Source organism: Cyanistes caeruleus, chromosome 1 (genome assembly GCF_971803275.1).
Source record: "Cyanistes caeruleus chromosome 1, bCyaCae1.hap1.1, whole genome shotgun sequence".
In the NCBI taxonomy this organism is placed as follows: domain Eukaryota; kingdom Metazoa; phylum Chordata; class Aves; order Passeriformes; family Paridae; genus Cyanistes; species Cyanistes caeruleus.
This window is the reverse complement of record NC_141701.1, coordinates 1,520,890-1,547,370: the sequence shown is the minus strand read 5'-3', so window position 1 is coordinate 1,547,370 and position 26,481 is coordinate 1,520,890. Positions and strand designations below refer to the sequence as shown.

The 26,481-nt window shown below is 62.6% G+C and overlaps 5 protein-coding genes across 6 annotated transcripts in view; 1 reads left to right on the top strand and 4 right to left on the bottom strand.

Annotated features, from left to right (window-relative positions):
* PPP1R16A (protein phosphatase 1 regulatory subunit 16A) overlaps window positions 1-1,619 on the bottom strand; it is a 44,072-nt gene extending 42,453 nt beyond the window's left edge. The window contains exon 1 of the mRNA XM_086876096.1: window positions 1,156-1,619. The gene's annotated coding sequence lies outside the window, so the exon portion shown is untranslated. The remainder of the gene's footprint in view (window positions 1-1,155) is intronic.
* A 3,351-nt stretch (window positions 1,620-4,970) lies between these two features.
* LOC147655238 (uncharacterized) lies at window positions 4,971-6,052 on the bottom strand (the record flags this gene model as incomplete). The annotated part of the gene is made up of 1 exon (XM_086880033.1): window positions 4,971-6,052. A coding segment is annotated over one exon (1,038 nt), but the record flags the coding sequence as incomplete, so codon positions are not given.
* Window positions 6,053-8,267: 2,215 nt separating this feature from the next.
* On the top strand, window positions 8,268-18,964 carry LOC147655237 (uncharacterized). Its single transcript, XM_086879797.1, has 8 exons — window positions 8,268-8,302; window positions 10,535-10,590; window positions 11,333-11,368; window positions 11,468-11,497; window positions 12,584-12,616; window positions 13,448-13,624; window positions 15,029-15,073; window positions 18,787-18,964. Exons 1-8 carry the CDS (start codon window positions 8,268-8,270, stop codon window positions 18,792-18,794), a joined length of 420 nt encoding a protein of 139 aa, XP_086735923.1. The 3' UTR covers window positions 18,795-18,964.
* Window positions 18,965-21,984: 3,020 nt separating this feature from the next.
* On the bottom strand, window positions 21,985-23,720 carry LOC111945940 (uncharacterized). The gene has a single exon (XM_086879436.1). The coding sequence runs from the start codon at window positions 23,446-23,448 to the stop codon at window positions 21,985-21,987; it is 1,464 nt and encodes a 487-aa protein (XP_086735562.1). The 5' UTR covers window positions 23,449-23,720.
* A 1,004-nt stretch (window positions 23,721-24,724) lies between these two features.
* The window catches only part of HSF1 (heat shock transcription factor 1), a 39,583-nt gene continuing 37,826 nt past the window's right edge, over window positions 24,725-26,481 (bottom strand). For both annotated transcript variants that reach the window (XM_086875908.1, XM_086875915.1), the window contains exon 13: window positions 24,725-25,399. In XM_086875908.1, the coding sequence (XP_086732034.1) occupies window positions 25,158-25,399 (242 nt within the window). In that variant the 3' untranslated portion in view covers window positions 24,725-25,157. The remainder of the gene's footprint in view (window positions 25,400-26,481) is intronic.

Here is a 26,481-nt window from a genome sequence, read left to right as displayed (position 1 = left end):
ATTCCCAGAAAATCCCCCAAAATTCCCAAAAAATCCCTCAAAATTCCCAGAAAAATCCCTCAAAATTCCCAGAAAAATCCCTCAAAATTCCCAGAAAAATCCTTCAAAATTCCCAGAAAAATCCCCCAAAATTCCCAGGAAAAGCCCCCAAAAATTCCAGGGGTTTGGGAATCCGGGAATTCGCCACCGGATCCCGTCGGGCTCTGGCTCCGGCCAATTTCCCTTTCAAATTTCCTTTTCCAAAAGCCAACTCCTGATCTTTTATTTATCGGGATTTACGTAAATCCGCCGGGACGGATTCGGTGTCACCCCAGGGCCACCCCCACCCCCCGGGTCCCCAAAAAACGGGGACAATCCACCCCAAATCCTGGGATTTGTCCCCAAACTTCCCCTGAGGGGACCCCAATGTCCCCAAACCACCCCAAATCCTGGGGTTTGTCCCCAAACCCCACCTGAGGGGACCCCAATGTCCCCAAACCACCCCAAATCCAGGAATTTGTCCCCAAAGTCCCCCCAAATTAAGGAATTTGTCCCCAAACCCCACCTGAGGGGACCCCAATGTCCCCAAACCACTCCAAATCCTGGGATTTGTCCCCAAAGTCCCCTCAAATCCAAGAATTTGTCCCCAAATCCCTCCTGAGGGGACCCCAATGTCCCCAAACCACCCCAAATCCAGGGATTTGTCCCCAAAGTCCCCTCAAATCCAGGAATTTGTCCCCGGTGTCCCCCCAAATCCAGGAATTTGTCCCCAAAGTCCCCTCAAATCCAAGAATTTGTCCCCAAACCCCTCCTAAGGGGACCCCAATGTCCCCAACCCACCCCAAATCCAGGAATTTTTTCCCAATGTCCCCCCTGAGGGTTCCCCAATGTCCCCTCACCGCCCCCACAATGTCCCCAAACTCCGCTCACCGCCCCCACAATGTCCCCAAACTCCCCTCACCGCTCCCCAGTGTCCCCAGTCCTCATCACCCCCCGTCCCCACACCCCGAACCCCTCCCTGTTCCCACGGTCCCCTAAAGATTCCCGCCCTCGGCCCCGACTCCCCCCTCACGTCACCGCCATTTTGCCCGGCCCCTTCCCGCGCCCCCCTCACCGGGTCCCCCTCGGCCCCAGGTCCCTCCGCGGGGTCCCCGCGCTGCCGCCACCCCCCGTTACCGGCCGCTGTCGCCTCGCTGTCCCCTCGTTGTCCCCTCGCTGTCCCCGCTGCGGCCTCGGGCCCTGCCCGCCGCCGCCGCCGCTGCCCGAGGCGGGGCCGTCTCCATGGCGACGGCGGGGCTTCCGGTGACGCCGGAAGTGAGTGCGACCAAACCCGGAAGTGCCGGCCAGCGCCGCCGCCACCGCCACACTCAAGATGGCGAGCGCTGCGCAGCGCCCCCTGGCGGACGGCGAGGAAATGACGTCAAAATGAGAATTATTTGGGGGGGGTCTGAAATTTTTGGGGTGTCCTGAGGGATTTGTCCCAGTTCAGTCCCAGTCAGTCCCAGTTCAGTCCCAGTTCAATCCCAGTTCAGTCCCAGTTCAGTCCCAGTTCAGTCCCAGTTCAATCCCAGTTCAGTCCCAGTTCAGTCCCAGTCAGTCCCAGTTCAATCCCAGTTCAGTCCCAGTCAGTCCCAGTTCAGTCCCAGGTCAGTCCCAGTTCAAATCCCAGTTCAGTCCCAGTCAGTCCCAGTTCAATCCCAGTTCAGTCCCAGTTCAGTCCCAGTCAATCCCAGTTCAATCCCAGTTCAATCCCAGTCAGTCCCAGTCAGTCCCAGTCAGTCCCAGTCAGTCCCAGTTCAGTCCCAGTCAGTCCCAGTTCAGTCCCAGTTCAGTCCCAGTTCAGTCCCAGTCAGTCCCAGTTCAATCCCAGTTCAGTCCCAGTTCAGTCCCAGTTCAGTCCCAGTTCAGTCCCAGTCAGTCCCAGTCAGTCCCAGCTCAATCCCAGTTCAGTCCCAGTTCAATCCCAGTTCAATCCCAGTTCAGTCCCAGTTCAGTCCCAGTCAGTCCCAGTTCAGTCCCAGTCAGTCCCAGTTCAGTCCCAGTTCAGTCCCAGTTCAGTCCCAGTTCAGTCCCAGTTCAATCCCAGTCAGTCCCAGTCAGTCCCAGTTCAGTCCCAGTCAGTCCCAGTTCAGTCCCAGTTCAGTCCCAGTTCAGTCCCAGTTCAATCCCAGTTCAGTCCCAGTTCAGTCCCAGTTCAGTCCCAGTTCAGTCCCAGTTCAGTCCCAGTTCAGTCCCAGTCAGTCCCAGTTCAGTCCCAGTTCAATCCCAGTTCAGTCCCAGTCAGTCCCAGTTCAGTCCCAGTTCAATCCCAGTTCAGTCCCAGTCAGTCCCAGTTCAGTCCCAGTCAATCCCAGTCAGTCCCAGTTCAATCCCAGTTCAGTCCCAGTCAGTCCCAGTTCAATCCCAGTCAGTCCCAGTTCAGTCCCAGTTCAGCCCCAGTCAGTCCCAGTCAGTCCCAGTTCAGTCCCAGTCAATCCCAGTTCAGTCCCAGTTCAATCCCAGTTCAGTCCCAGTTCAGTCCCAGTTCAGTCCCAGTCAGTCCCAGTCAGTCCCAGTCAGTCCCAGTTCAGTCCCAGTCAGTCCCAGTTCAGTCCCAGTCAATCCCAGTTCAGTCCCAGTTCAGTCCCAGTCAATCCCAGTTCAGTCCCAGTTCAGTCCCAGTTCAGTCCCAGTCAATCCCAGTCAGTCCCAGTTCAGTCCCAGTTCAGTCCCAGTTCAATCCCAGTTCAGTCCCAGTTCAGTCCCAGTCAGTCCCAGTCAATCCCAGTCAGTCCCAGTTCAGTCCCAGTTCAGTCCCAGTTCAATCCCAGTTCAGTCCCAGTCAATCCCAGTTCAGTCCCAGTCAATCCCAGTTCAGTCCCAGTTCAGTCCCAGTCAGTCCCAGTTCAGTCCCAGTTCAGTCCCAGTTCAGTCCCAGTCAGTCCCAGTCAGTCCCAGTCAATCCCAGTTCAGTCCCAGTCAATCCCAGTCAGTCCCAGTCAGTCCCAGTTCAGTCCCAGTCAGTCCCAGTCAGTCCCAGTCAGTCCCAGTTCAGTCCCAGTCAGTCCCAGTTCAGTCCCAGTCAGTCCCAGTTCAATCCCAGTCAGTCCCAGTTCAGTCCCAGTTCAGTCCCAGTTCAGTCCCAGTCAGTCCCAGTCAGTCCCAGTTCAGTCCCAGTCAGTCCCAGTCAGTCCCAGTTCAGTCCCAGTCAGTCCCAGTTCAGTCCCAGTTCAGTCCCAGTTCAGTCCCAGTTCAGTCCCAGTCAGTCCCAGTTCAATCCCAGTTCAGTCCCAGTCAGTCCCAGTTCAGTCCCAGTTCAGTCCCAGTCAGTCCCAGTTCAGTCCCAGTTCAGTCCCAGTCAGTCCCAGTTCAGTCCCAGTTCAGTCCCAGTTCAATCCCAGTTCAGTCCCAGTCAGTCCCAGTCAGTCCCAGTCAGTCCCAGTCAGTCCCAGTTCAGTCCCAGTTCAATCCCAGTCCAGTCCCAGTTCAATCCCAGTCAGTCCCAGTTCAGTCCCAGTCAGTCCCAGTCCAGTCCCAGTTCAGTCCCAGTCAGTCCCAGTTCAGTCCCAGTTCAGTCCCAGTCAGTCCCAGTTCAATCCCAGTTCAGTCCCAGTTCAGTCCCAGTCAGTCCCAGTTCAGTCCCAGTCAGTCCCAGTCAGTCCCAGTCAGTCCCAGTCAGTCCCAGTCAGTCCCAGTTTGGTCCCAGTTTGGGAATAAATCCCATCCCAAAGTGGGAGTTTGGGATCCGTTGGGAGGGAAATTCCAGAGGGCTCCAAACTGGGATGAACTGGGACAAACTGGGATCGGGATTGGGCTGGGAACAGGGAAAAATGGGATGGGAATGGGACTGGGATGGACTGGGATGGAACTGGGAGGGAACTGGGACAAACTGGGACAAACTGGGATGGACTGGGCGTGAAGTGGGAGGGACTGGGATGAACTGGGACAAACTGGGATGAACTGGGAAGGAACTGGGATGGACTGGGATGGACTGGGATAAACTGGGATGGGACTGGGATGGACTGGGAGGGACTGGGATGAACTGGGACAAACTGGGATGAACTGGGAAGGAACTGGGATGGACTGGGATGGACTGGGATGGACTGGGATGAACTGGGATGGACTGGGAGGGACTGGGACGAACTGGGACAAACTGGGATGGACTGGGAGTGAAGTGGGAGGGACTGGGATGAACTGGGAAGGAACTGGGAGGGAACTGGGATGAACTGGGATGAACCGCTGGGACCGGTGAGGGACCAGTGACACCAGTAAGGGACACCAGTGACACCAGTAAGGGACACCAGTGACTCCAGTGACACCAGTAAGGGACACCAGTGACACCAGTAAGATAAACCAGTGACACCAGTGACACCAGTAAGGGACACCAGTGACTCCAGTGACACCAGTAAGGGACACCAGTGACACCAGTAAGACAAACCAGTGACACCAGAGGGACCAGTAAGGGACTGCAGTGAGAGGGACCAGCGCTCCCAGTTTGTCCCAGTTCCATCCCAGTCCCTCCCAGTTCCCCCCAGTCCCTCCCAGTCCCTCCCAGTGCCAGGCCGGGCTCTCCCCGCTGTCCCCGCAGAGGAACCCAGGGACAAAAGCGCCTTTGTACTGGGAGGGACTGGGAGGGACTGGGGGGGACTGGGAGGGACTGGGAGGGACTGGGAGGGACTGGGGACGCCAAACTGGGAATGGGGGCGGGGGTGAGTGACACCAAACTGGGATTTGGGGTCTGCAGTCCCATCCCAGTCCATCCCAGTCCATCCCAGTCCATCCCAGTCCCCCCCAGTCCCCCCCAGTCCCCCCCAGTCCCTCCCAGTCCCTCCCAGTCCCCCCCAGTCCCCCCCAGTCCATCCCAGTCCCCCCCAGTCCCCCCCAGTCCCCCCCAGTCCCTCCCAGTACAAAGGCGCTTTTGTCCCTGGGTTCCTCTGCGGGGACAGCGGGGAGAGCCCGGCCTGGCACTGGGAGGGACTGGGAGGGACTGGGAGGGGCTGGAATAGACTGGGGGGGACTGGGAGGGACTGGGGGGTCCCTGGGGGTCACTTTGGGGTCACCTGGAACCCCCAAATCCCTGCCCAGGGACCCCAAAGTGGGCCTGGGGGTCCCGGTTCGGGGGTCCCGGTTCGGGGGTCCCGGTTCGGGGACTCGGTTTGGGGGGTCCGGGGCCGGTCCGGGCTCCCCGAGAGGTTCGGGCAGAGCGGGGCCGGTCCCGGTTCCGATTCCCGGTTCCGATTCCCGGTTCCGATTCCCGGTTCGGGTTCCCGGTTCCGATTCCCGGTTCCGATTCCCGGTTCGGGTTCCCGGTTCCGATTCCCGGTTCCGATTCCCGGTTCGGGTTCCCGGTTCGGGTTCCCGGTTCCGATTCCCGGTTCCGATTCCCGGTGCCGATTCCCGGTTCCGATTCCCGGTTCGGGTTCCCGGTTCGGGTTCCCGGTTCCGATTCCCGGTTCCGATTCCCGGTTCGGGTTCCCGGTTCGGGTTCCCGGTTCCAATTCCCGGTTCCGATTCCCGGTTCCGATTCCCGGTTCCGATTCCCGGTTCCGATTCCCGGTTCGGGTTCCCGGTTCCGATTCCCGGTTCCGATTCCCGGTTCCGATTCCCGGTTCGGGTTCCCGGTTCCGATTCCCGGTTCCGATTCCCGGTGCCGATTCCCGGTTCCGATTCCCGGTTCCGATTCCCGGTGCCGATTCCCGGTTCCGATTCCCGGTTCGGGTTCCCGGTGCCGATTCCCGGTTCGGGTTCCCGGTTCGGGTTCCCGGTGCCGATTCCCGGTTCCGATTCCCGGTTCCGATTCCCGGTTCCGATTCCCGGTTCGGGTTCCCGGTGCCGTTCTCAGGTCCCGGTGCCGCTGCTGCCCGGGAGGTTCTCGGTGCAGTCCCGGTCCCGGTTCTGTCCCGGTCCCGGCACGGTCCCATCCCGGTTCCGGTGCGGTTTTAATGCGGTCCCGGTTCGATCCCGGTTCCGGTGCGGTTTTAATGCAGTCCTGGTTCTGTCCCGGTCCCGGCTCGGTGCCAGTTCCGACACCGCAGTCCCGGAGCGGTTCCGGTCCCGGTTCCGGTCCCGGTTCCGGTGCAGTTCCGGTGCTGTGTCAGTTCCGACACCGCAGTCCCGGAGCGGTTCCGGTGCGGTTCCGGTCCCGGTTCCGGTGCAGTTCCGGTGCTGTGTCAGTTCTGATACCGCAGTGCCGGTGCGGTTCCGGTGCGGTTCCGGTCCCGGTTCCGGTGCAGTTCCGGTGCGGTTCCGGAGCGGTGCCAATGCCCGCAGTGCCGGTTCCACCCCGGTCCCATCCCGGTCCCATCCCGGTCCCATCCCGGTTCCATCCCGGTTCCACCCCGGTCCCATCCCGGTTCCACCCCGGTTCCATCCCGGTTCCATCCCGGTCCCGTCCCGGTTCCGTCCCGGTTCCATCCCGGTCCCATCCCGGTCCCATCCCGGTTCCATCCCGGTTCCACCCCGGTCCCATCCCGGTTCCACCCCGGTTCCATCCCGGTCCCACCCCGGTCCCACCCCGGTTCCACCCCGGTCCCATCCCGGTTCCGTCCCGGTTCCGTCCCGGTTCGATCCCTTCCTTCCCCATCCCTGTTCCACCCGGTCCCGGCCCGGTCGGATCCCGGTTCCGGTGCGCTTTAAATGCGGTCCCGGTTCGATCCCGGTTCCGGTTCCGGTGCGCTTTAAATGCGGTCCCGGTTCGATCCCGGTTCCGGTGCGCTTTAAATGCGGTCCCGGTTCCACCCCGGTTCCGGTTCCGGTGCGGTTTAAATGCGGTCCCGGTCCCGTCCCGGTCCAGTCCCTGTTCTAACCCGGTCGGATCCCGGCCCGGTTCGGTCCTATCCCGGTTCCGGTCCGGGATTGGTTGGCCGGTTCCGGTCCGGGATTGGTTAGCCGGTTTCGGTTCGGTTCCGGTCCGGTTCGGAGGCGGTTCCAGTCCGGGATTAGTTGGCCGGTTCCGGTTTGGTTCTGGTTCCGGTCCGGTTGTGGCCCGGTTCCGGTTCCGTCCCGCTCCAGGATTGGTTGTTCGGTTCCGGTTCCGGCCCGGTTCGGGGGCGGTTCCGGTCCGGGATTGGTTGGCCGGTTCCGGTTCTGGCCCGGTTCCGGTTCCGTCCCTCTCCGGGATTGGTTGTCCGGTTCCGGTTCCGGTCCGGTTCCGGTTCCGGTTCCGGTTCCGGTTCCGGTTCCGGTTCCGGCCCGCTCCGGGATTGGTCGGCCGGTTCCGGTTCCGGTTCCGGTTCCGGCCCGCTCCGGGATTGGTTGGCCGGTTCCGTTCCGGTTCCGGTTCCGGCCCGGTTCCGGCCCGCTCCGGGATTGGTTGGCCGGTTCCGGTTCCGGTTCCGGTTCCGGCCCGGTTCCGGCCCGCTCCGGGATTGGTTGGCCGGTTCCGGTTCCGGTTCCGGTTCCGGCCCGGTTCCGGCCCGCTCCGGGATTGGTTGGCCGGTTCCGGTTCCGGTTCCGGTCCGGTTCCGGTTCCGGCCCGCTCCGGGATTGGTTGGCCGGTTCCGGTTCCGGCCCGGTTCCGGTTCCGGTTCCGGCCCGCTCCGGGATTGGTTGGCCGGTTCCGGTTCCGGTTCCGGTTCCGGCCCGGTTCCGGTTCCGGCCCGCTCCGGGATTGGTTGGCCGGTTCCGGTTCCGGTTCCGGTTCCGGCCCGCTCCGGGATTGGTTGGCCGGTGCCGGTGCCGGTTCCGGTTCCGGTTCCGGCCCGCTCCGGGATTAGTTGGCCGGTTCCGGTTCCGGCCCGGTTCCGGTTCCGGTTCCGGTTCCGGCCCGCTCCGGGATTGGTTGGCCGGTTCCGGTGCCGGTTCCGGTTCCGGCCCGGTTCCGGTTCCGGTTCCGGTTCCGGTTCCGGCCCGCTCCGGGATTGGTTGGCCGGTTCCGGTGCCGGTTCCGGTTCCGGCCCGGTTCCGGTTCCGGTTCCGGCCCGCTCCGGGATTGGTTGGCCGGTTCCGGTTCCGGTCCCGGCCCGCTCCGGGATTGGTTGGCCGGTTCCGGTTCCGGTCCCGGCCCGCTCCGGGATTGGTTGGCCGGTTCCGGTTCCGGTTCCGGCCCGCTCCGGGATTGGTTGGCCGGTTCCGGTTCCGGTTCCGGTTCCGGTTCCGGTTCCGGTTCCGGCCCGCTCCGGGATTGGTTGGCCCCGCGCCACCGGCCCCTCCCCGGGAGCCGCCGCTAAAAGCGAGCGGGACCCGCAGAGCCCCGGAGAGAGCGGGAGATGGGACACGGACACAGGGGACACGGACAGGGACACAAGGGACACGGCAGGTGACAATGGGGACACGGGATGGGGACACGGACACAGGGGACAGGGATGGGGATGGGACACGGACAGGGACACAAGGGACACGGCAGGTGACAACGGGGACACGGGATGGGGACACGGACACAGGGGACAGGGATGGGGATGGGACACGGACACAAGGGACACAGGGGACACGGCAGGTGACAACGGGGACACGGGATGGGGACAGGGATGGGACACGGACACGGACACAGGGGACACGGCAGGTGACAACGGGGACACGGGGGGACACAGGGGACAGGGATGGGGACAGGGATGGGGATGGGACACGGACACGGACACAAGGGACACGGCAGGTGACAACGGGGACACAGGGGACACAGGGGACTGGGGACAGGGATGGGACACGGACACAGACAGGGACACAGCAGGTGACAATGGGGACACGGGGATGGGGACAGGGGACAGGGATGGGACACGGACACAGGGGACAGAGCAGGTGACAATGGGGACAGGGACGGGGACAGAGGGGACAGAGCAGGTGACAACGGGGACACAGGGACAGGGATGGGGATGGGACACGGAGGGGGACAGAGCAGGTGACAATGGGGGGGACAGAGGGGACAATGGGGACAGGGGACAGGGATGGGACACGGACGGGGACAGAGGTGACACGGGGGGGACAGGGGGGACAGAGGGGACAGGGGACACAGAGGGGGACAGAGCAGGTGACAATGGGGACAGGGACAGGGGGACACGGGGACAGGGGACGGGGGGACAATGGGGACGGGGGACACGGAGGGGGACAGAGGAGGTGACAATGGGGGGGACACAGGGGGGGGACACAGGGACAGGGATGGGGACAGGGACAGAGATGGGGACACGGCGGGGGACACTGCAGGTGACACAGGGGACACGGGGGGGACACAGGGGGGACAGCGACAGGGATGGGGACACGGGGATGGGGACACGGGGGGGACACAGGGGACAGCGACAGGGATGGGACACGGCGGGGGGCGGAGGAGGTGACACAGGGGACAGGGATGGGACACGGCAGGGGACACTGCAGGTGACACAGGGGACACGGGGGGGACACAGGGACAGGGACACGGGGTGGACACAGGGGACAGGGATGGGACACGGGGGACAGGGATGGGGACAGGGACAGGGACAGTGATGGGACACGGGGGACAGAGGTGGGACAGCGACAGTGACAGGGACAGAGGGGACACAGGACGGGGTGGGGACACGGGGGACAGGGGTGGGGACACGGCCAGAGGGGACAGCGACACGGGGGGACACAGCGGGGACACGGGGGACAAAGACCCCCAGGGCGGGGGACAGCGGGGATGGAGGGGGGGGACAGAGGGGAAATTGGGGACCCCAGGACAGGGGGACACAGAGGGGACACAGCGGGGACCCCAGGACAGAGCGGGGGGACAGAGGGGACACGGGGGGGGGGACAGAGGGGACACGGAGGTGACAGAGGTGACAGAAGGGGGGGAGGGGACACAAAGGGGACCCGGGGGTCCCAACCCGGGGGTCTCGGGATGTCCCGCGTGAGGGTTTTGGGGGAGGGGGAGGTGACAATTGCCGGGGGGGAGGTGACAATTCCCGGGGGGGGAGGTGACAATTGCCGGGGGGGAGGTGACAATTGCCGGGGGGGAGGTGACAATTCCCGGGGGGGAGGTGACAATTGCCGGGGGGGGAGGTGACAATTCCCGGGGGGGGAGGTGACAATTGCCGGGGGGGGAGGTGACAATTCCCGGGGGGGAGGTGACAATTCCTGTGAGGGGAGGTGACAATTGCCGGGGGGGGAGGTGACAATTCCCGGGGGGGGGGAGGTGACAATTCCCGGTGTGAGGGGAGGTGACAATTGCCGGGGGGGAGGTGACAATTCCTGTGAGGGGAGGTGACAATTGCCGGGGGGGGAGGTGACAATTCCCGGGGGGGGGGAGGTGACAATTGCCGGGGGGGGAGGTGACAATTCCCGGGGGGGAGGTGACAATTCCTGTGAGGGGAGGTGACAATTGCCGGGGGGGGAGGTGACAATTCCCGGGGGGGGGGAGGTGACAATTCCCGGTGTGAGGGGAGGTGACAATTGCCGGGGGGGAGGTGACAATTCCCGGGGGGGAGGTGACAATTGCCGGGGGGGGGGAGGTGACAATTCCCGGGGGGGGGGAGGTGACAATTGCCGGGGGGGAGGTGACAATTGCCGGGGGGGAGGTGACAATTCCCGGGGGGGAGGTGACAATTGCCGGGGGGGGGGAGGTGACAATTCCCGGGGGGGGGGAGGTGACAATTGCCGGGGGGGAGGTGACAATTGCCGGGTGTCCCCGCAGGGTCCCGGCTCTGGCCGCTGTCGCGCTCCTGCTCGCGACCACCCTGAGGGCTCAAGGTGAGGAGGGGGCGCTCACGGGGGGGGTCCGGGGGGTCCCCTGGGTGTCCCCGGGTATCCCTGGGTGTCCCCCGATGTCCCCTGGGTGTCCCCTGGGTGTCCCTGGGTGTCCCCGGGTGTCCCTGGGTGTCCCCGGGTGTCCCTGGGTGTCCCCTGGGTGTCCCCCGATGTCCCCCGGGTGTCCCCCGATGTCCCCCGGGTGTCCCTGGGTGTCCCTGGGTGTCCCCCGGGTGTCCCCTGGGTGTCCCCCGGGTGTCCCTGGGTGTCCCCTGGGTGTCCCTGGGTGTCCCCCGATGTCCCCTGGGTGTCCCTGGGTGTCCCTGGGTGTCCCCCGATGTCCCCCGGGTGTCCCTGGGTGTCCCCCGGGTGTCCCTGGGTGTCCCTGGGTGTCCCCCGATGTCCCCCGGGTGTCCCTGGGTGTCCCCTGGGTGTCCCTGGGTGTCCCCCGATGTCCCCTGGGTGTCCCCGGGTGTCCCTGGGTGTCCCCCGATGTCCCCCGGGTGTCCCTGGGTGTCCCCTGGGTGTCCCCCGGGTGTCCCCCGGGTGTCCCTGGGTGTCCCCCGATGTCCCCTGGGTGTCCCTGGGTGTCCCCCGATGTCCCCTGGGTGTCCCCGGGTGTCCCTGGGTGTCCCCCGGGTGTCCCCCGATGTCCCTCGATGTCCCCTGGGTGTCCCTGGGTGTCCCCTGGGTGTCCCTGGGTGTCCCCCGATGTCCCCTGGGTGTCACCTCGGTGTCCCCGCAGAGCCCCCGGATGTGGCGGTGTCGGGACAGAGCCCAGGTAAGAGGGGGAGGGGTCTGGGGGAATTTGGGGGGGTTTTGGGGACATTTGGGGACATTTTGGTGACCCCCCCCGATCATTGTCCCCTCCCCCACACAGAGCCCGCCAGGCTGGAGGCGTCGGGAGAGAGTGAGTGGGGGAGGGGAGGGGCGTGGGGACCCCCCCAAAACCCCAAAATCTTCTCGGGAACCCCCAAACCCCCTTTGGGACCCCCCAAAACCCCAAAATCTTCCCGGGAACCCCCAAACCCCCCTTGGGACCCCCCAAAAAGCCAAAATCTTCCCGGGAACCCCCAAAAAACCCCACAGGAACCCCCAAATCCTCCCCAGGACCCCCAAAAACCTCCCCGGGAACCCCAGATAGCCCCGGGAACCCCCAAATCCCCCCCCGGGAACCCCCAAAATCCCCCCCGGGACCCCAAAATCTTCCCGGGGACCCCCAAAATCCGCCCCCGGGACCCCAAAACCTTCCCGGGAACCCCCCAAAACCCCAAAATCTTCACGGGAACCCCCAAATCCTCCCCGGAACCCCAAAAAATCCCCGGGGACCCCCAAAAACCCCCGGGGACCCCAAAATCTTCCCGGGAACCCCCAAAAAACCCACAGAAACCCCCAAATCCCCCCTGGGACCCCCCAAACCTTCCCGGGAACCCCCAAAATACCCCAAAACCTTCCCGGGAATCTCCCCAAAAATCCTCCCCGGGAACCCCCAAAATCCCCCCGGGGACCCCCAAAAACCCAAAATCTTCCCGGGAACCCCCAAATCCCCCCTGGGACCCCCCAAATCTCCCCCAGGTGCCCCCAAATCCTCCCCAAATTCCCCAAAACTTTCCCAGGAACCCCCAAATTCCCCAAAACCCCCTCGGAACCCCCAAATCCCCCCTGGGACCCCCAAAATCTTCCCGGGGACCCCCAAAAATCCCAAAACCCCCTCGGAAACCCCAAAATCCTCCCCGGGGACCCCCCAAAACTTTCCTGGGAACCCCAAAAACCCCAAATCTTCATGGGAACCCCCAAATCTCCCCCGGGGACCCCCAAAATCCCCCCCGGCACCCCAAAATCTTCCCGGGAACCCCCAAAAACCCCAAAATCCTCCCTGGGACACCCAAAGCTTCCCGGGAACCCCCCAAAACCCCAAAACCTTCCCGGGGACCCCCAAATTCCCCCCCGGGGACCCCCAAATCCCCCTGACCCCTCCCCCCTGCCCCTCCCCCAGGTGATCTCAGCACCTCGGCGCACCTGGGCAAAGGTAGGGGGGCTCGGGGACCCCAAAAATGGGGACAGGGACCCCAAAAATGGGGACAGGGACCCCAAAATGTGGGAGTGGGACCCCAAAAATGGGGACAGAGACCCCAAAAATGGGGATAGGGACCCCAAAATTTGGGACAGGGACCCCAAAAATGGGGATAGGGACCCCAAAATGTGGGAGTGGGACCCCAAAAATGGGGATAGGGACCCCAAAAATGGGGACAGAGACCCCAAAAATGGGGATAGGGACCCCAAAAATGGGCTCGAGGACCCCAAAAATGGGGAGAAGGACCCCAAAAATGGGGACAGGGACCCCAAAAATGGGCTCGGGGACCCCAAAAATGGGGAGGACCCCAAAATTTGGGACAGGAACCCAAAAAATGGGCTCGGGGACCCCAAAAATGGGGAGAAGGACCCCAAAAATGGGGACAGGGACCCCAAAAATGGGCTCGGGGACCCCAAAATGTGGGAGTGGGACCCCAAAATGGGCTCGAGGACCCCAAAAATGGGGACAGGGACCCCAAAAATGGAATCGGGGACCCCAAAATTTGGGACAGGGACCCCAAAAATGGGGATAGGGACCCCAAAAATGGGCTTGGGGACCCCAAAAATGGGGAGAAGGACCCCAAAATTTGGGTCAAGGACCCCAAAATGGGCTTCGGGACTCCCGAAAATGGGAACGGGACCCCCCAAAATGGGGGAGTGGGACCCAAAAATGGGCTCAGGGACCCCCAAAATGGGCTCAGGGACCCCCAAAATGCGGGAGCGGGACCCCGAAATTTGGGAGGGGGACCCCGAAATTGCCCCCCCGTGACCCCCCCGCTGTCCCCAGCTGTGACGTCAGTGGCCTTCCCGGGGTCCCCGGTGGCCACGGAGCCTCGGGACCCCCCCCAGGACCCCCGGGACCCCCAGGAACCCCCCCAGGACCCCCGGGACCCCCCCCCGGGGGGAGACTCCGGCCCCGAGAGCGGCTCCGAGAGTGGCGACCCCCGGGGGGGGCAGCCCCGAGGTGCGAACGGTGGGGAGGGGGCGCTGGGGGGGGCTGGGGGCGGTGGGGAGGGGGCGCTGGGGGGGGCTGGGGGTGGTGGGGAGGGGGCGCTGGGGGGGGCTGGGGGTGGGGAGGGGGCTGGGGGGGGGCTGGGGGTGGTGGGGAGGGGGCGCTGGGGGGGGCTGGGGGTGGGGAGGGGGCTGGGGGGGGGCTGGGGGTGGGGAGGGGTCCTGGGGGGGGGCTGGGGGTGGGGAGGGGGCTGGGGGGGGTGGGGGGTGGGGAGGGGTCCTGGGGGGGGCTGGGAATGGTGGGGAGGGGGCTGGGGGGGGCTGGGGGGTGGGGAGGGGGCTGGGGGGGGCTGGGGGTGGGGAGGGGTCCTGGGGGGGGCTGGGGGATGGGGAGGGGGCGCTGGGGACATCCTGGGGGTGGGGAGGGGGCGCTGGGAATGGTGGGGAGGGGGCGCTGGGGGGGTCCTGGGGGGTGGGGAGGGCGCTGGGGGGGTCCTGGGGGTGGTGGGGAGGGGTCCTGGGGGGGGCTGGGAATGGTGGGGAGGGGGCGCTGGGGGGGGCTGGGAATGGTGGGGAGGGGTCCTGGGGGGGTCCTGGGGGTGGGGAGGGGTCCTGGGGGGGGCTGGGGGGTGGGGAGGGGGCGCTGGGGGGGGCTGGGGGTGGTGGGGAGGGGGCTGGGGGGGGTCCTGGGGGTGAGGAGGGGTCCTGGGGGGGGCTGGGGGGTGGGGAAGGGTTGCTGGGAATGGTGGGGAGGGGTCTTTGTGGGGGGGGCTGGGAATGGTGGGGAGGGGTCCTGGGGGGGTCCTGGGGGTAGGGAGGGGGCGCTTGGGAGGGGTCTGGGGGTGGGGAGGGGGCGCTGGGGAGGGGTCTGGGAATGGTGGGGAGGGGTCCTGGGGGGTCCTGGGGGTGGGGAGGGGTCTGGGAATGGTGGGGAGGGGTCCCGGGGTGGGAGGGGTCTGGGAATGGTGGGGAGGGGTCCTGGGGGGTCCTGGGGGTGGGGAGGGGGCGCTGGGGGCAGTGGGGAGGGGTCCTGGAGAGGGCGCTGGAGAGGGGGGAGGGGTCTTTGGGGGTCTCTGGGGGTTTTGGGGAGGGGTCCCTGGGGGTGGGGAGGGGTCTCTGGGGGTCCCTGGGGGTGTTGGGGAGGGGTCTCTGGGGGTGTTGGGGAGGGGTCTCTGAGGTTTTGGGGAGGGGTCTTTGGGGGTCTCTGGGGGTTTTGGGGAGGGGTCTCTGGGTGTGGGGAGGGGTCTCTGGGGGTCCCTGGGGGTGGGGAGGGGTCTCTGAGGTTTTGGGGAGGGGTCTGGGGGGGTCTCAAAGGGTGGGGAGGGGTCTCTGGGGGTCCCTGGATATGGGGAGGGGTCTCCGAGGTTTTGGGGAGGGGTCTCGGGGGTCCCCTCAATGTCCCCTCCCCCCTCCCCAGGTCCCTTCCCCGATGGCCCCTCCCAGTCCAGCGAGTCCGAGGAGGGTGAGACCCCAGACCCAAATCCCCAGAGACCCCAGACCCAAATCCCAGGGGTCCCCAAAGCCCCCAGACCCAAATCCTGGGGTGTCTCAGAGCCCCCAGACCCTAATCCCGGGGGGTCCCCAAAGCCCCCAGACCCAAATTTCGGGGGGGTTTCCAACAGCCCCCAGACCCAAATCCCCCAGACCCAAATCCTGGGGTGTCTCAGAGCCCCCAGACCCAAATCTCCAAATCCTGGGGTGTCCTGGAGCCCCCAGACCCAAATCCTGGGGTCGGTTTTTGGGGGTCCCGCTTGGTTTTTGGGGTTTTTGGGTCCCATTTTGGGGTCGGTTTTGGGGGTCCCGGTTGGTTTTGGGGTCCTGGTCGGTATTTGGGGTCAGGTTTTTGGGGTCCCATTTTGGGGTGGGTTTTGGGGGGTCCCGGTCGGTTTTGGGGTCAGGTTTTTGGGGTCCCATTTTGGGGTGGGTTTTGGGGGTCCCGGTTGGTTTTGGGGGTCCCATTTTGGGGTCGGTTTTGGGGTCCTGGTCAGTATTTGGGGTCAGGTTTTTGGGGTGAGTTTTGGGGGTCCTGGTTGGTTTTTGGGGTGAGTTTTGGGGGTCCCGGTTGGTTTTGGGGGGTCCCGGTTGGTTTTTGGGTTCAGATTTTTGGGGTCCCATTTTGGGGTCGGTTTTTGGGGTCCCCGGTTGGTTTTGGGGGTCCCATTTTTGGGGTCCCAGTCTGTTTTGGGGGTCCCATTTTGGGGTGGGTTTTGGGGGGTCCCGGTCGGTTTTTGGGTTCCCGGTCGGTTTTGGGGGTCCCATTTTTGGGATCCCATTTTTGGGGTCCCATTTTTGGGGTCCCATTTTGGGGTGGGTTTTGGGGGTCCCGGTTGGTTTTGGGGTCATTTTTGGGGGTCCCGGTTGGTTTTTTGGGTTTGGGTTTTTTGGGGTCCCATTTTGGGGTTGGCTTTGGGGTCCAGGTCGGTTTTGGGGTCATTTTTGGGGTCTTATTTTTGGGGTCCCATTTTGGGGTGAGTTTTGGGGGTCCCGGTCTGTTTTGGGGTCTCATTTTTGGGGTCCCATTTTTGGGGTGGGTTTTGGGGTGGGTTTTGGGGTGGGTTTTGGGGGTCCCGGTCGGTTTTTGGGGTCCCGGTTGATTTTGGGGTGTCATTTTGGGGTCCCGGTCGGTTTTGGGGGTTCCATTTTTGGGGTCTCATTTTTGGGGTCGGTTTTTGGGATCGGTTTTTGGGGTCGGTTTTTGGGGTCTCATTTTTGGGGTCTCATTTTTGGGGTCTCATTTTTGGGGTCTCATTTTTGGGGTCGGTTTTTGGGATCAGTTTTTGGGGTCGGTTTTTGGGGTCGGTTTTTGGGGTCGGTTTTTGGGGTCTCATTTTTGGGGTCGGTTTTTGGGGTTGGTTTTTGGGGTCGGTTTTTGGGGTCGGTTTTTGGGGTCGGTTTTGGGGGTTCCATTTTTGGGATCAGTTTTTGGGATCGGTTTTTGGGGTCGGTTTTTGGGGTCTCATTTTTGGGGTCTCATTTTTGGGGTCTCATTTTTGGGGTCTCATTTTTGGGGTCTCATTTTTGGGGTCTCATTTTTGGGATCAGTTTTTGGGGTCGGTTTTTGGGGTCTCATTTTTGGGGTCTCATTTTTGGGATTGGTTTTTGGGGTCGGTTTTTGAGGGTCCCAGTTGGTTTTGGGGTCTCATTTTTGGGGTCGGTTTTTGGGGTCTCATTTTTGGGGTCTCATTTTTGGGGTCGGTTTTTGGGGTCCCGGTGCCAGCCCAGCCCCCCCTGTCCCTGTCCCTGTCCCTGAACCCAGGGAAGGGGACAGGGGTGACACCAGGAGGTGACACCGGGGGGACAGGGGGAGGGGACAGGGGTGACACTGGGGGTGACACGGGGGGACAGAGGTGACACCGGGGGGTGACACCGGGGGGTGACACCGGGGGGTGACACCGGGGGTGACACGGGGGACAGAGGTGACACCGGGGGGCCAGGGGGAGGGGACAGAGGTGACACCGGGGGGGCCAGGGGGAGGGGACAGAGGTGACACCGGGGGGTGACAGAGGTGACACTGGGGTGACACGGGGGGGTGACAGAGGTGACACTGGGGGGTGACAGAGGTGACACTGGGGTGACACGGGGGGGTGACAGAGGTGACACTGGGGGGTGACAGAGGTGACAGTGGGGTGACACGGGGGGGTGACAGAGGTGACACTGGGGGGTGACAGAGGTGACAGTGGGGGTGACACAGGGGGGCCAGGGGAAGGGGACAGGGGTGACACCGGGGGGTGACAGAGGTGACACCAGGGGTGACACGGGGGGACAGGGATGACACCGGGGGGGACAGGGGGAGGGGACAGGGGTGACACCGGGGGGTGACAGAGGTGACACCAGGGGGTGACAGAGGTGACACTGGGGTGACAGCAGGGGGTGACACGGGGGGACAGGGGTGACACTGGGGGGTGACACCGGGGGGTGACAGAGGTGACACCAGGGGGTGACAGAGGTGACACTGGGGGTGACACGGGGGGGTGACAGAGGTGACACTGGGGGTGACAGAGGTGACACCAGGGGGTGACAGAGGTGACACTGGGGGTGACACGGGGGGGTGACAGAGGTGACACTGGGGGTGACAGAGGTGACACCAGGGGGTGACAGAGGTGACACTGGGGGTGACACGGGGGGGTGACAGAGGTGACACCAGGGGGTGACAGAGGTGACACTGGGGGTGACACGGGGGGGTGACAGAGGTGACACTGGGGGTGACAGAGGTGACACCAGGGGGTGACAGAGGTGACACTGGGGGTGACACGGGGGGGTGACAGAGGTGACACCGGGAGGGGGAACAGGGGTGACACCAGGTGACATCAGGAGGGGTGACACCGGGGACAGGGTGACACTGGGGACACCGGGAGGGGACAGGGGTGACACTGGGGGGTGACACGGTGACACCAGGGGGGACACCGGGGGGGGAGGGGGACAGGGGTGACACAGGAGTGACACAGCCGGGGTAAGGGGTGACACTGGGGTGACACAGCTGGGGTAAGGGGTGACACTGGGGTGACAATGCCAGGGTCAGGGTGACAATCCCGGGTGACACCGGGTGACACAGCCGGGCTCAGGGTGACACAGGGGTGACACTGCCGAGCTCAGGGGGACAATTCCAGGGTCAGGGTGACACAGGGGTGACAATGCCAGGTCAGGGTGACAATTCTGGAGTCAGGGTGACACAGGGGTGACACAGACATGACAGGAGTGACAATGCCAGGGTCAGGGTGACATGGGGGTGACAATTCCAGGGTCAGGGTGACATCAGGTGACAATTCCAGGGTCAGGGTGACACCGGATGACAATTCCAGGTGACACCGGGTGACAATGCCAGGTCAGGGTGACAATCCCGGGTGGCACCGGGTGACACAGCCGGGCTCAGGGTGACACAGGGGTGACACTGCCAAGGTCAGGGTGACAATCCCGGCGTCAGGGTGACAATGCCAGGTCAGGGTGACAATCCCGGGTGACACCGGGTGACACAGCTGGGGTCAGGGTGACAATTCTGGGGTCAGGGTGACAATCCCGGGTGACACCAGGTGACACAGCCGGGGTCAGGGTGACACCAGGTGACACTGCCAGGTCAGGGTGACAATTCTGGGTGACACAGGGGTGACAATGCCAGCTCAGGGTGACAATCCCAGGTGACACCACCGGGGGTGTGACGATGTCCCCGCTGTCCCCCAGGGATGTGACGCGGCCGCTCCCGACGGATCCCCCGAGGATTCCCCGCTGCCACCCCCGCTGTCCCCTGGCTGTCCCCTCCCCCCCTCCCGGGGGGACCCTGGGGGTGGCCGGACCCCCCCTTGTGTCCCCTCCCCCACAATGTCCCCAAGGTCCCCCCAATAAAATCCCTGCAGAGCCACCCGCCGCGTGGGGGAGGGGCGGGACACGGGGGGGGACACGGGGGGACATTTGGGGACACGGGGGGACATTTGGGGACACAGGGGCACATTTGGGGACACGGGGGGGACATTTGGGGACACGGGGGGGACATTTGGGGACACGGGGGGGACATTTGGGGATATGGGGGGGACATTTGGGGACACGGGGGGACATTTGGGGACATTGAGGGGCACATTTGGGACATTGAGGGGACGTTTGGGGACATTGAGGGGGACATTTGGGGACATGGGGGGGACATTTGGGGACATTGAGGGGGACGTTTGGGGATATTGAGGGGCACATTTGGGACATTGAGGGGACGTTTGGGGACATTGAGGGGACATCTGGGGACATTGAGGGGGACATTTGGGGATATGGGGGGCACACTTGGGGATATGGGGGCACATTGGGGACATTGAGGGGACATTTGGGGACATTGAGGGGACATTTGGGGACACGGGGGGGACATTTGGGGACACAGGGGGCACATTTGGGACATTGAGGGGACGTTTGGGGACACGGGGGGCACATTTGGGGACATGAGGAGGGGGACACCAGGGGGGGACTTTGGGGTACACGGGGGGGGGGGGAGGGGACACTGGGGGGACATTGGGAGGTGACACCGGGGGGACACTGGGGGACACGAAGGGGACAAGAGAGGGACATGGCAGGGGGACGTGGGGGGACACAGGAGGGGACACTGGGGACACCGGGGGGGGACACCGGGGGGACATTGGGAGGTGACACCGGGGGGACATTGGGGGGGAATGAAGGGATACCGGGGGGGGACACAAAGGGGACATGGGGGGGACACGGGGGGGACACGGAGGTGACACCAGGGGGGGACACGGGGGGGTGACAAAGGGGGGCATGAGGGGACAGCAGGGGGGACATGGGGCGGTGACAAAGGGGGGCATTTGGGGACACTGGGGGTGACATTGGGAGGGGATGGGGAGGGAACACTGGGAGACATTGGGGGGTGACACCGAGGGGACATTGGGGGACACCAGGGGGACACTTGGGGTCACTGGGGGGACATTTGGGGTCACTGGGGGGACATTTGGAAGACCGTGGGGGTGACATTTGGGGACAGGGAGATGACATTGGGGGGTGACACCAGGGGGACATTTGGGGACACCGAGGGGACATTTGGGGTCACCAAGAGAACATTTGGGGACACTAGGGGGACACGTGGGGACATTTGGGGACACTGGGGGGACATTTGGGGTCACTGGGGGAGCTTTTGGGAACATTTGGGGACACCGGGGGACATTTGGGGACACCAGGGGGACATTTGGGGACAGCGAGGGGATATTTGGGGTCACCAAGAGAACATTTGGGGACACCGAGGGGACATTTGGGGTCACTGGGGGAGCTTTTGGGGACATTTGGGGACACTGAGGGGACATTTGGGGACACCGGGGGGATATTTGGGGACACCGGGGGGACATTTGGGGACACCGAGGGAACATTTGGGGACACCGGGGAGCTTTTGGGGACACCGGGGGGACATTTGGGGACACCGGGGGAACATTTGGGGACACCGGGGGGACATTTGGGGACACCGGGGGGACATTTGGGGACACTGAGGGGACATTTGGGGACACCGGGGGGACATTTGGGGTCACCAAGAGAACATTTGGGGACACCGGGGAGCTTTTGGGGACACCGAGGGGACATTTGGGGACACCAGGGGGACATTTGGGGACACTGAGGGGACATTTGGGGACACCGAGGGGACATTTGGGAACACTGAGGGGACATTTGGGGACACCGGGGGGACATTTGGGGACACCGGGGGAACATTTGGGGACACCGGGGGGACATTTGGGGACACTGAGGGGACATTTGGGGACACCGGGGGGACATTTGGGGACACCGGGGGAACATTTGGGGACACCGGGGGGACATTTGGGGACACTGAGGGGACATTTGGGAACACTGAGGGGACATTTGGGGACACCGGGGGGACATTTGGGGACACCGGGGGGACATTTGGGGACACCAGGGGGACATTTGGGAACACTGAGGGGACATTTGGGGACACCGGGGAGCTTTTGGGGACATTTGGGGACACGGGGGGGGGGCCCGATCCGAGCTTCCCCCGGATCCATCCCGGCCCGATCCGGGCTCGTCCCTCCCCTCCCCTCCCCCCCCGGGCCGGGATCCGCCCGATCCCAGCCGGGAGATCCCGGGGGGGGAGGGGCAGGAGGGACATTCCCAGGGATTCCCGGGGATGGATCCCGGATCCCCAAATCCCTGCGGATCTCCCGTGCCCGGATCCCAATTCCCGATCCTGGATCCCAGTTCCCGATCCTGGATCCCAATTCCTGACCCTGGATCCCAATTCCTGATCCCGGATCCCAATTCCCGACCCCGGATCCCAATTCCTGACCCTGGATCCCAATTCCCGACCCCGGATCCCAATTCCTGATCCCGGATCCCAATTCCTGATCCTGGATCCCAATTCCTGATCCCGGATCCCAATTCCTGACCCCGGATCCCAATTCCTGATCCTGGATCCCAATTCCTGACCCTGGATCCCAATTCCTGATCCCGGATCCCAGTTCCCGTGCCCGGATCCCAATTCCTGATCCTGGATCCCAATTCCTGATCCCGGATCCCAATTCCTGATCCCGGATCCCAATTCCTGATCCCGGATCCCAGTTCCTGATCCCGGATCCCAATTCCTGACCCCAGATCCCAATTCCCGATCCTGGATCCCAGTTCCCAACCCCAGATCCCAATTCCTGATCCCGGATCCCAATTCCTGACCCCCAAATCCCAATTTTGGGGATTGGATCCCAATTCCCACACCCGGGTCCAGTTCCGGGGCCCAGATCCCAGTTCCCAACCCTGGATCCCAATTCCTGTGTCCTGATCCCAAATCCCGGATCTCAGTTCCCAGATCCCAATTCCCAGTTCCCAGATCCCAAATCCCGGATCTCAGTTCCCAGATCCCAGTTCCCGTTCCCGGATCCCCTCCCCACCCCCCCGGGATCAGGGATCAGGCCGGAAGCGGCAGAGCCAAGATTTTATCGGGATTCTCTGCCCGGAGAGCGCGGGGTCCCGCCGGATCCCGACAGATTCCCGCCGGATCCCGACAGATTCCCGCCAGATCCCGACAGATTCCCACCAGATCCCGACAGATTCCCGCCGGATCCCAACAGATTCCCGCCGGATCCCGACGTTCCCGCCGGATCCCGACATTCCCGCTGCATCCCGAAGTTCCTGCTGGATCCCGATGTTCCTGCAGGATCCCGACATTCCCACTGGATCCCGATGTTCCTGCTGGATCCCAACATTCCCGCCGGATCCCGATGTTCCCACGTGGAATTTCGACATTCCCACATGGAATTCCGACGCGTTCCCACCAGATCCCGACATTCCCACATGGAATTCCGATGTTCCCACGCGGGATCTTGATATTCCCATTGGATCCGACATTCCCACGTGGAATTCTGACACATTCCCACCAGACCCTGATGTTCCCGCCGGATCCCAACATTCCCGCATGGAATTCTGATGTTCCCACAAAGTCCCGACACTCCCACACGGGATCCCAGCATTCCCACCAGATCCCGACATTCCCACGTGGAATTCCGATGTTCCCACGCGGGATCTTGATATTCCCATTGGATCCCGACGTTCCCACGTGGAATTCCGACGCGTTCCCGCTGGATCCCGACGTTCCCACGCGGGATTCCGACAGATTCCCGCCGGATCCCCACATTCCCACGTGGAATTTCGACGTTCTCGCACGGGATCCCAACGTTCCCAGATGGAATTCTGACGTTCCCACGCCGGATCCCGACATTCCCAGATGGAATTCTGACGTTCCCACAGGATCCCGACATTCCCAGATGGAATTCTGACGTTCCCACACGGGATCCCGACATTCCCAGATGGAATTCTGATGTTCCCACGCCGGATCCCAACATTCCCACCTGGAATTCTGACGTTCCCACACGGGATCTGGACATTCCCACCTGGAATTCTGACACATTCCTGCCCAATCCCAACATTCCCACGCGGAATTCCAACCTTCCCACGCGGAATTCCAACCTTCCCACGCGGAATTCCAACCTTCCCACGTGGAATTCCGTCGTTCCCATGTGGAATTCCGTCATTCCCGCACAAGATCCCGACATTCCCGCCTGGAATTCCGGTGTTCCCACGCGGGATCTTGATATTCCCATTGGATCCCGACATTCCCGCATGGAATTCCGACACATTCCCGCTGGATCCCCGCATTCCCACGTGGAATTTTGACCTTCCCGCGCGGGATCCCGACATTTCCACGCGGAATTCCGGGGTTCCCGCACGAAATCCCGACATTCCGGCACGGAATTCTGACACGTTCCCGCTGGATCTCGGCATTCCCGCATGGAATTCTGGCGTCCCCACGCGGGACCGCGCCGTTCCCGTCCGGAATCCGGATCCGGTTCCCGTCGGGAATTCCATCTCGTTCCCGCCTGGGATCTGGGTCCTTCTCCCGTGGAAAAATCCTGAGCTCCGTTCCCAATCCCAAAATCTGGGAATAAATCCCGGAGCGGAACCGGAAAATCCGGGAGAACCGAGCCGGGAGCGCGCGGAATTCCAGCAAAAATTCCAGCGGGATTCCTCCGGAATTCCAGTGAGGTTTCTCTGGAATTCCACCAAGATTCTCCCAAAATTCCAGTGGGATTTTCCCACAATTCCAGGGGGATTCCCCACAAAAATTTTGCCGGAATTCCCTCAAAATTGCCGTGGGATTCTCCCGGAATTCCCGCAGGATTCCCCTGGAACTCCAACAAGGTTTTCCTGGGATTCCTCTGGAATTCCTGCAGGATCCCCCTGAAATTCCAATGGGAATCCCCTGGAATTCCGGTGGGATTCCCCCTGGAATTCCTGCTGGATTCTCCTGGAATTCCAGGGGGATTCCCCCACAGAGGGAACCAAGGAATAAAACCCGGGAGCGCCCGGAGCAGGAGCTGCGATCCCACCGGATTTCTGGGATCCCTTTGGATTTTTGGGATCCCCAGGAATTTTTGGGATCCCCAGGAATTTCGGGAATCCCCGCGGCGCTGGCCGGGTTTGGGATGCTGTGGAATTCCGGGATGGAATTCCGAGATCCCGCCGGAATTGGGGGCCGGAATTCCCGGGATTTCCGCCTCCCGTGGATTTCAGGATCCCGCCGCATTCCGGGTTTTCCGGGATATCCCGGGATTTGGGAATGCCTCGGGAACTGAGGGATCCTCTGGGATCATCCAGGACCCTCTGGAATCCTCTGGGACCCTCTGGAATTTTCTGGGATGTTCTGGAATTCTCCAGGATTTTCTGGGATCCCCTGGAATCCCTTCTGATGCTCTGGGATTCTCTGGGATTTTCCAGGATCCTCTGGAACCCCCCAGAACGTTCCGGAATCCTCCAGGATTTTCTGGGATCCTCTGGAATCCTCCAGGACCCTCCAGAATTTTCTGGAATCCTCTGGGATCCTCCAGGATTTTCTGGGATCTTCTGGAATGCTCCAGGATTTTCTGGGATCCTCTGGAACGCCCCAGAACGTTCCGGAATCCTCCAGGATTTTCTGGGATCCTCCAGGACCCTCCAGGATTTTCTGGAATCCTCTGGGACCCTCCAGGATTTTCTGGGATCCTCTGGGATCCTCCAGGATTTTCTGGGATCCTCTGGAACGCCCCAGAACGTTCTGGAATCCTCCAGGACTTCCCGGAATCCTCCGGAATCCCTCGTGACATCCTGGGATCCTCCGGAATCCTCCAGGACCCTCCAGGATTTCCTGGGATCCTCCAGGACCCTCCAGGACTTCCTGGGATCCTCTGGAATTTTCCAGGACCCTCCAGGGCTTCCTGGGATCCTCTGGAACGCCCCAGAACGTTCCGGAAACCTCCAGGATTTCCCGGAACCCTCCGGAACCCCTCGTGACTCTCCAAGATCCCCCGGAATTCCCAGCCGGGAGAGCGGCGCCTCCGGGATTTTGTGCGAAGCTTCCTTCCCTTTTCCCGGGAATCCTTTCCCCAAATCCTTTCTTTTCCCGGGAATCCTTTTTTTTCCCCAGGATTTTTTTTTCCCCAGGATATTTTTTTCCCGGGAATCCTCTTTTTCCCGGGATTTTTGGTTTTTTTTCCTCCCGGGGATCCAATCCCTTGTCCTCGACCCCGGGTTTTTTCCCTTTAGGAGACGGCCGGGTCGCGGGGCGTGGGCGGCTGCGGGAGCAGCGCGGGATCCTCGGGATACTCCTCGGGATACTCCTCGGGATACTCCTCGGGATACTCCTCGGGATACTCGTCCCCGTCCGGGAAGCAGGGCCCCTCCCCCAGCTCGAAAAAGATGGGAAGGTCCCCGGATCCGACGTCGACGGCGCTGGAATCCACCAGGAAAAGGGGCTGGACCGTGCAGGGAACCAACTGCTTCCCTGGGGAAAAACGGGAACGCCGGGAAAGCTGGGAATGCCGGGAAAGCTGGGATTGGGAAATTGGGATTGGGGATTTGGGATTGGGAATTTGGGATTGGGAAATTTGGACTGGGATGAAGCCGCTGCTTCCCTGGGGAAAAACGGGAACGCTGGGAAAGCTGGGAATGCCGGGAAAGCTGGGATTGGGGGTTGGGGAAATTGGGAAATTGGGATTGCGGATTGGGGATTGGGAATTTGGGATTGGGATTGGGGATTGGGGATTTGGGATTGGGGATTGGGAATTTGGGATTGGGATGAAGCCGCTGCTTCCCTGGGGAAAAACGGGAACGCCGGGAAAGCTGGGAATGCCGGGATTGGGGATTTGGGAATTTGGGATTGGGAAATTGGGATTGGGAAATTGGGATTTGGGAACGGGAATTCGGGATTGGGATGAAGCCACTGCTTCCCTGGGGAGAAACGGGAACGCCGGGAAAGCTGGGAATGTGGGATTTGGGAATTTGGGATTGGGAAATTGGGATTGGGATTGGGGATCTGGGATTGGGGATCTGGGATTGGGAAATTGGGATTGGGGATTTGGGATTGGGGATTTGGGAATGGGAATTTGGGATTGGGATTGGGGATTTGGGATTGGGATGAAGCCGCTGCTTCCCTGGGGAAAAACGGGAACGCCGGGAAAGCTGGGATTGGGGGTTTGGGAAATTGGGATTGGGAAATTTGGATTGGGAAATTTGGATTGGGATTGGGGATTTGGGATTGGGGATTGGGAATGGGGGATTGGGATTGGGGATTGGGGATTTGAGAATGGGAATTTGGGACTGGGGATTTGGGAATGGGAATTTGGGATTGGGAATGGGGGATTGGGATTGGGGATTTGGGATTGGGAATTTGGGATTGGGAAATTTGGACTGGGATGAAGCCGCTGCTTCCCTGGGGAAAAACGGGAACGCTGGGAAAGCTGGGAATGCCGGGAAAGCTGGGATTGGGGGTTGGGGAAATTGGGAAATTGGGATTGCGGATTGGGGATTGGGAATTTGGGATTGGGATTGGGGATTGGGGATTTGGGATTGGGGATTGGGAAATTG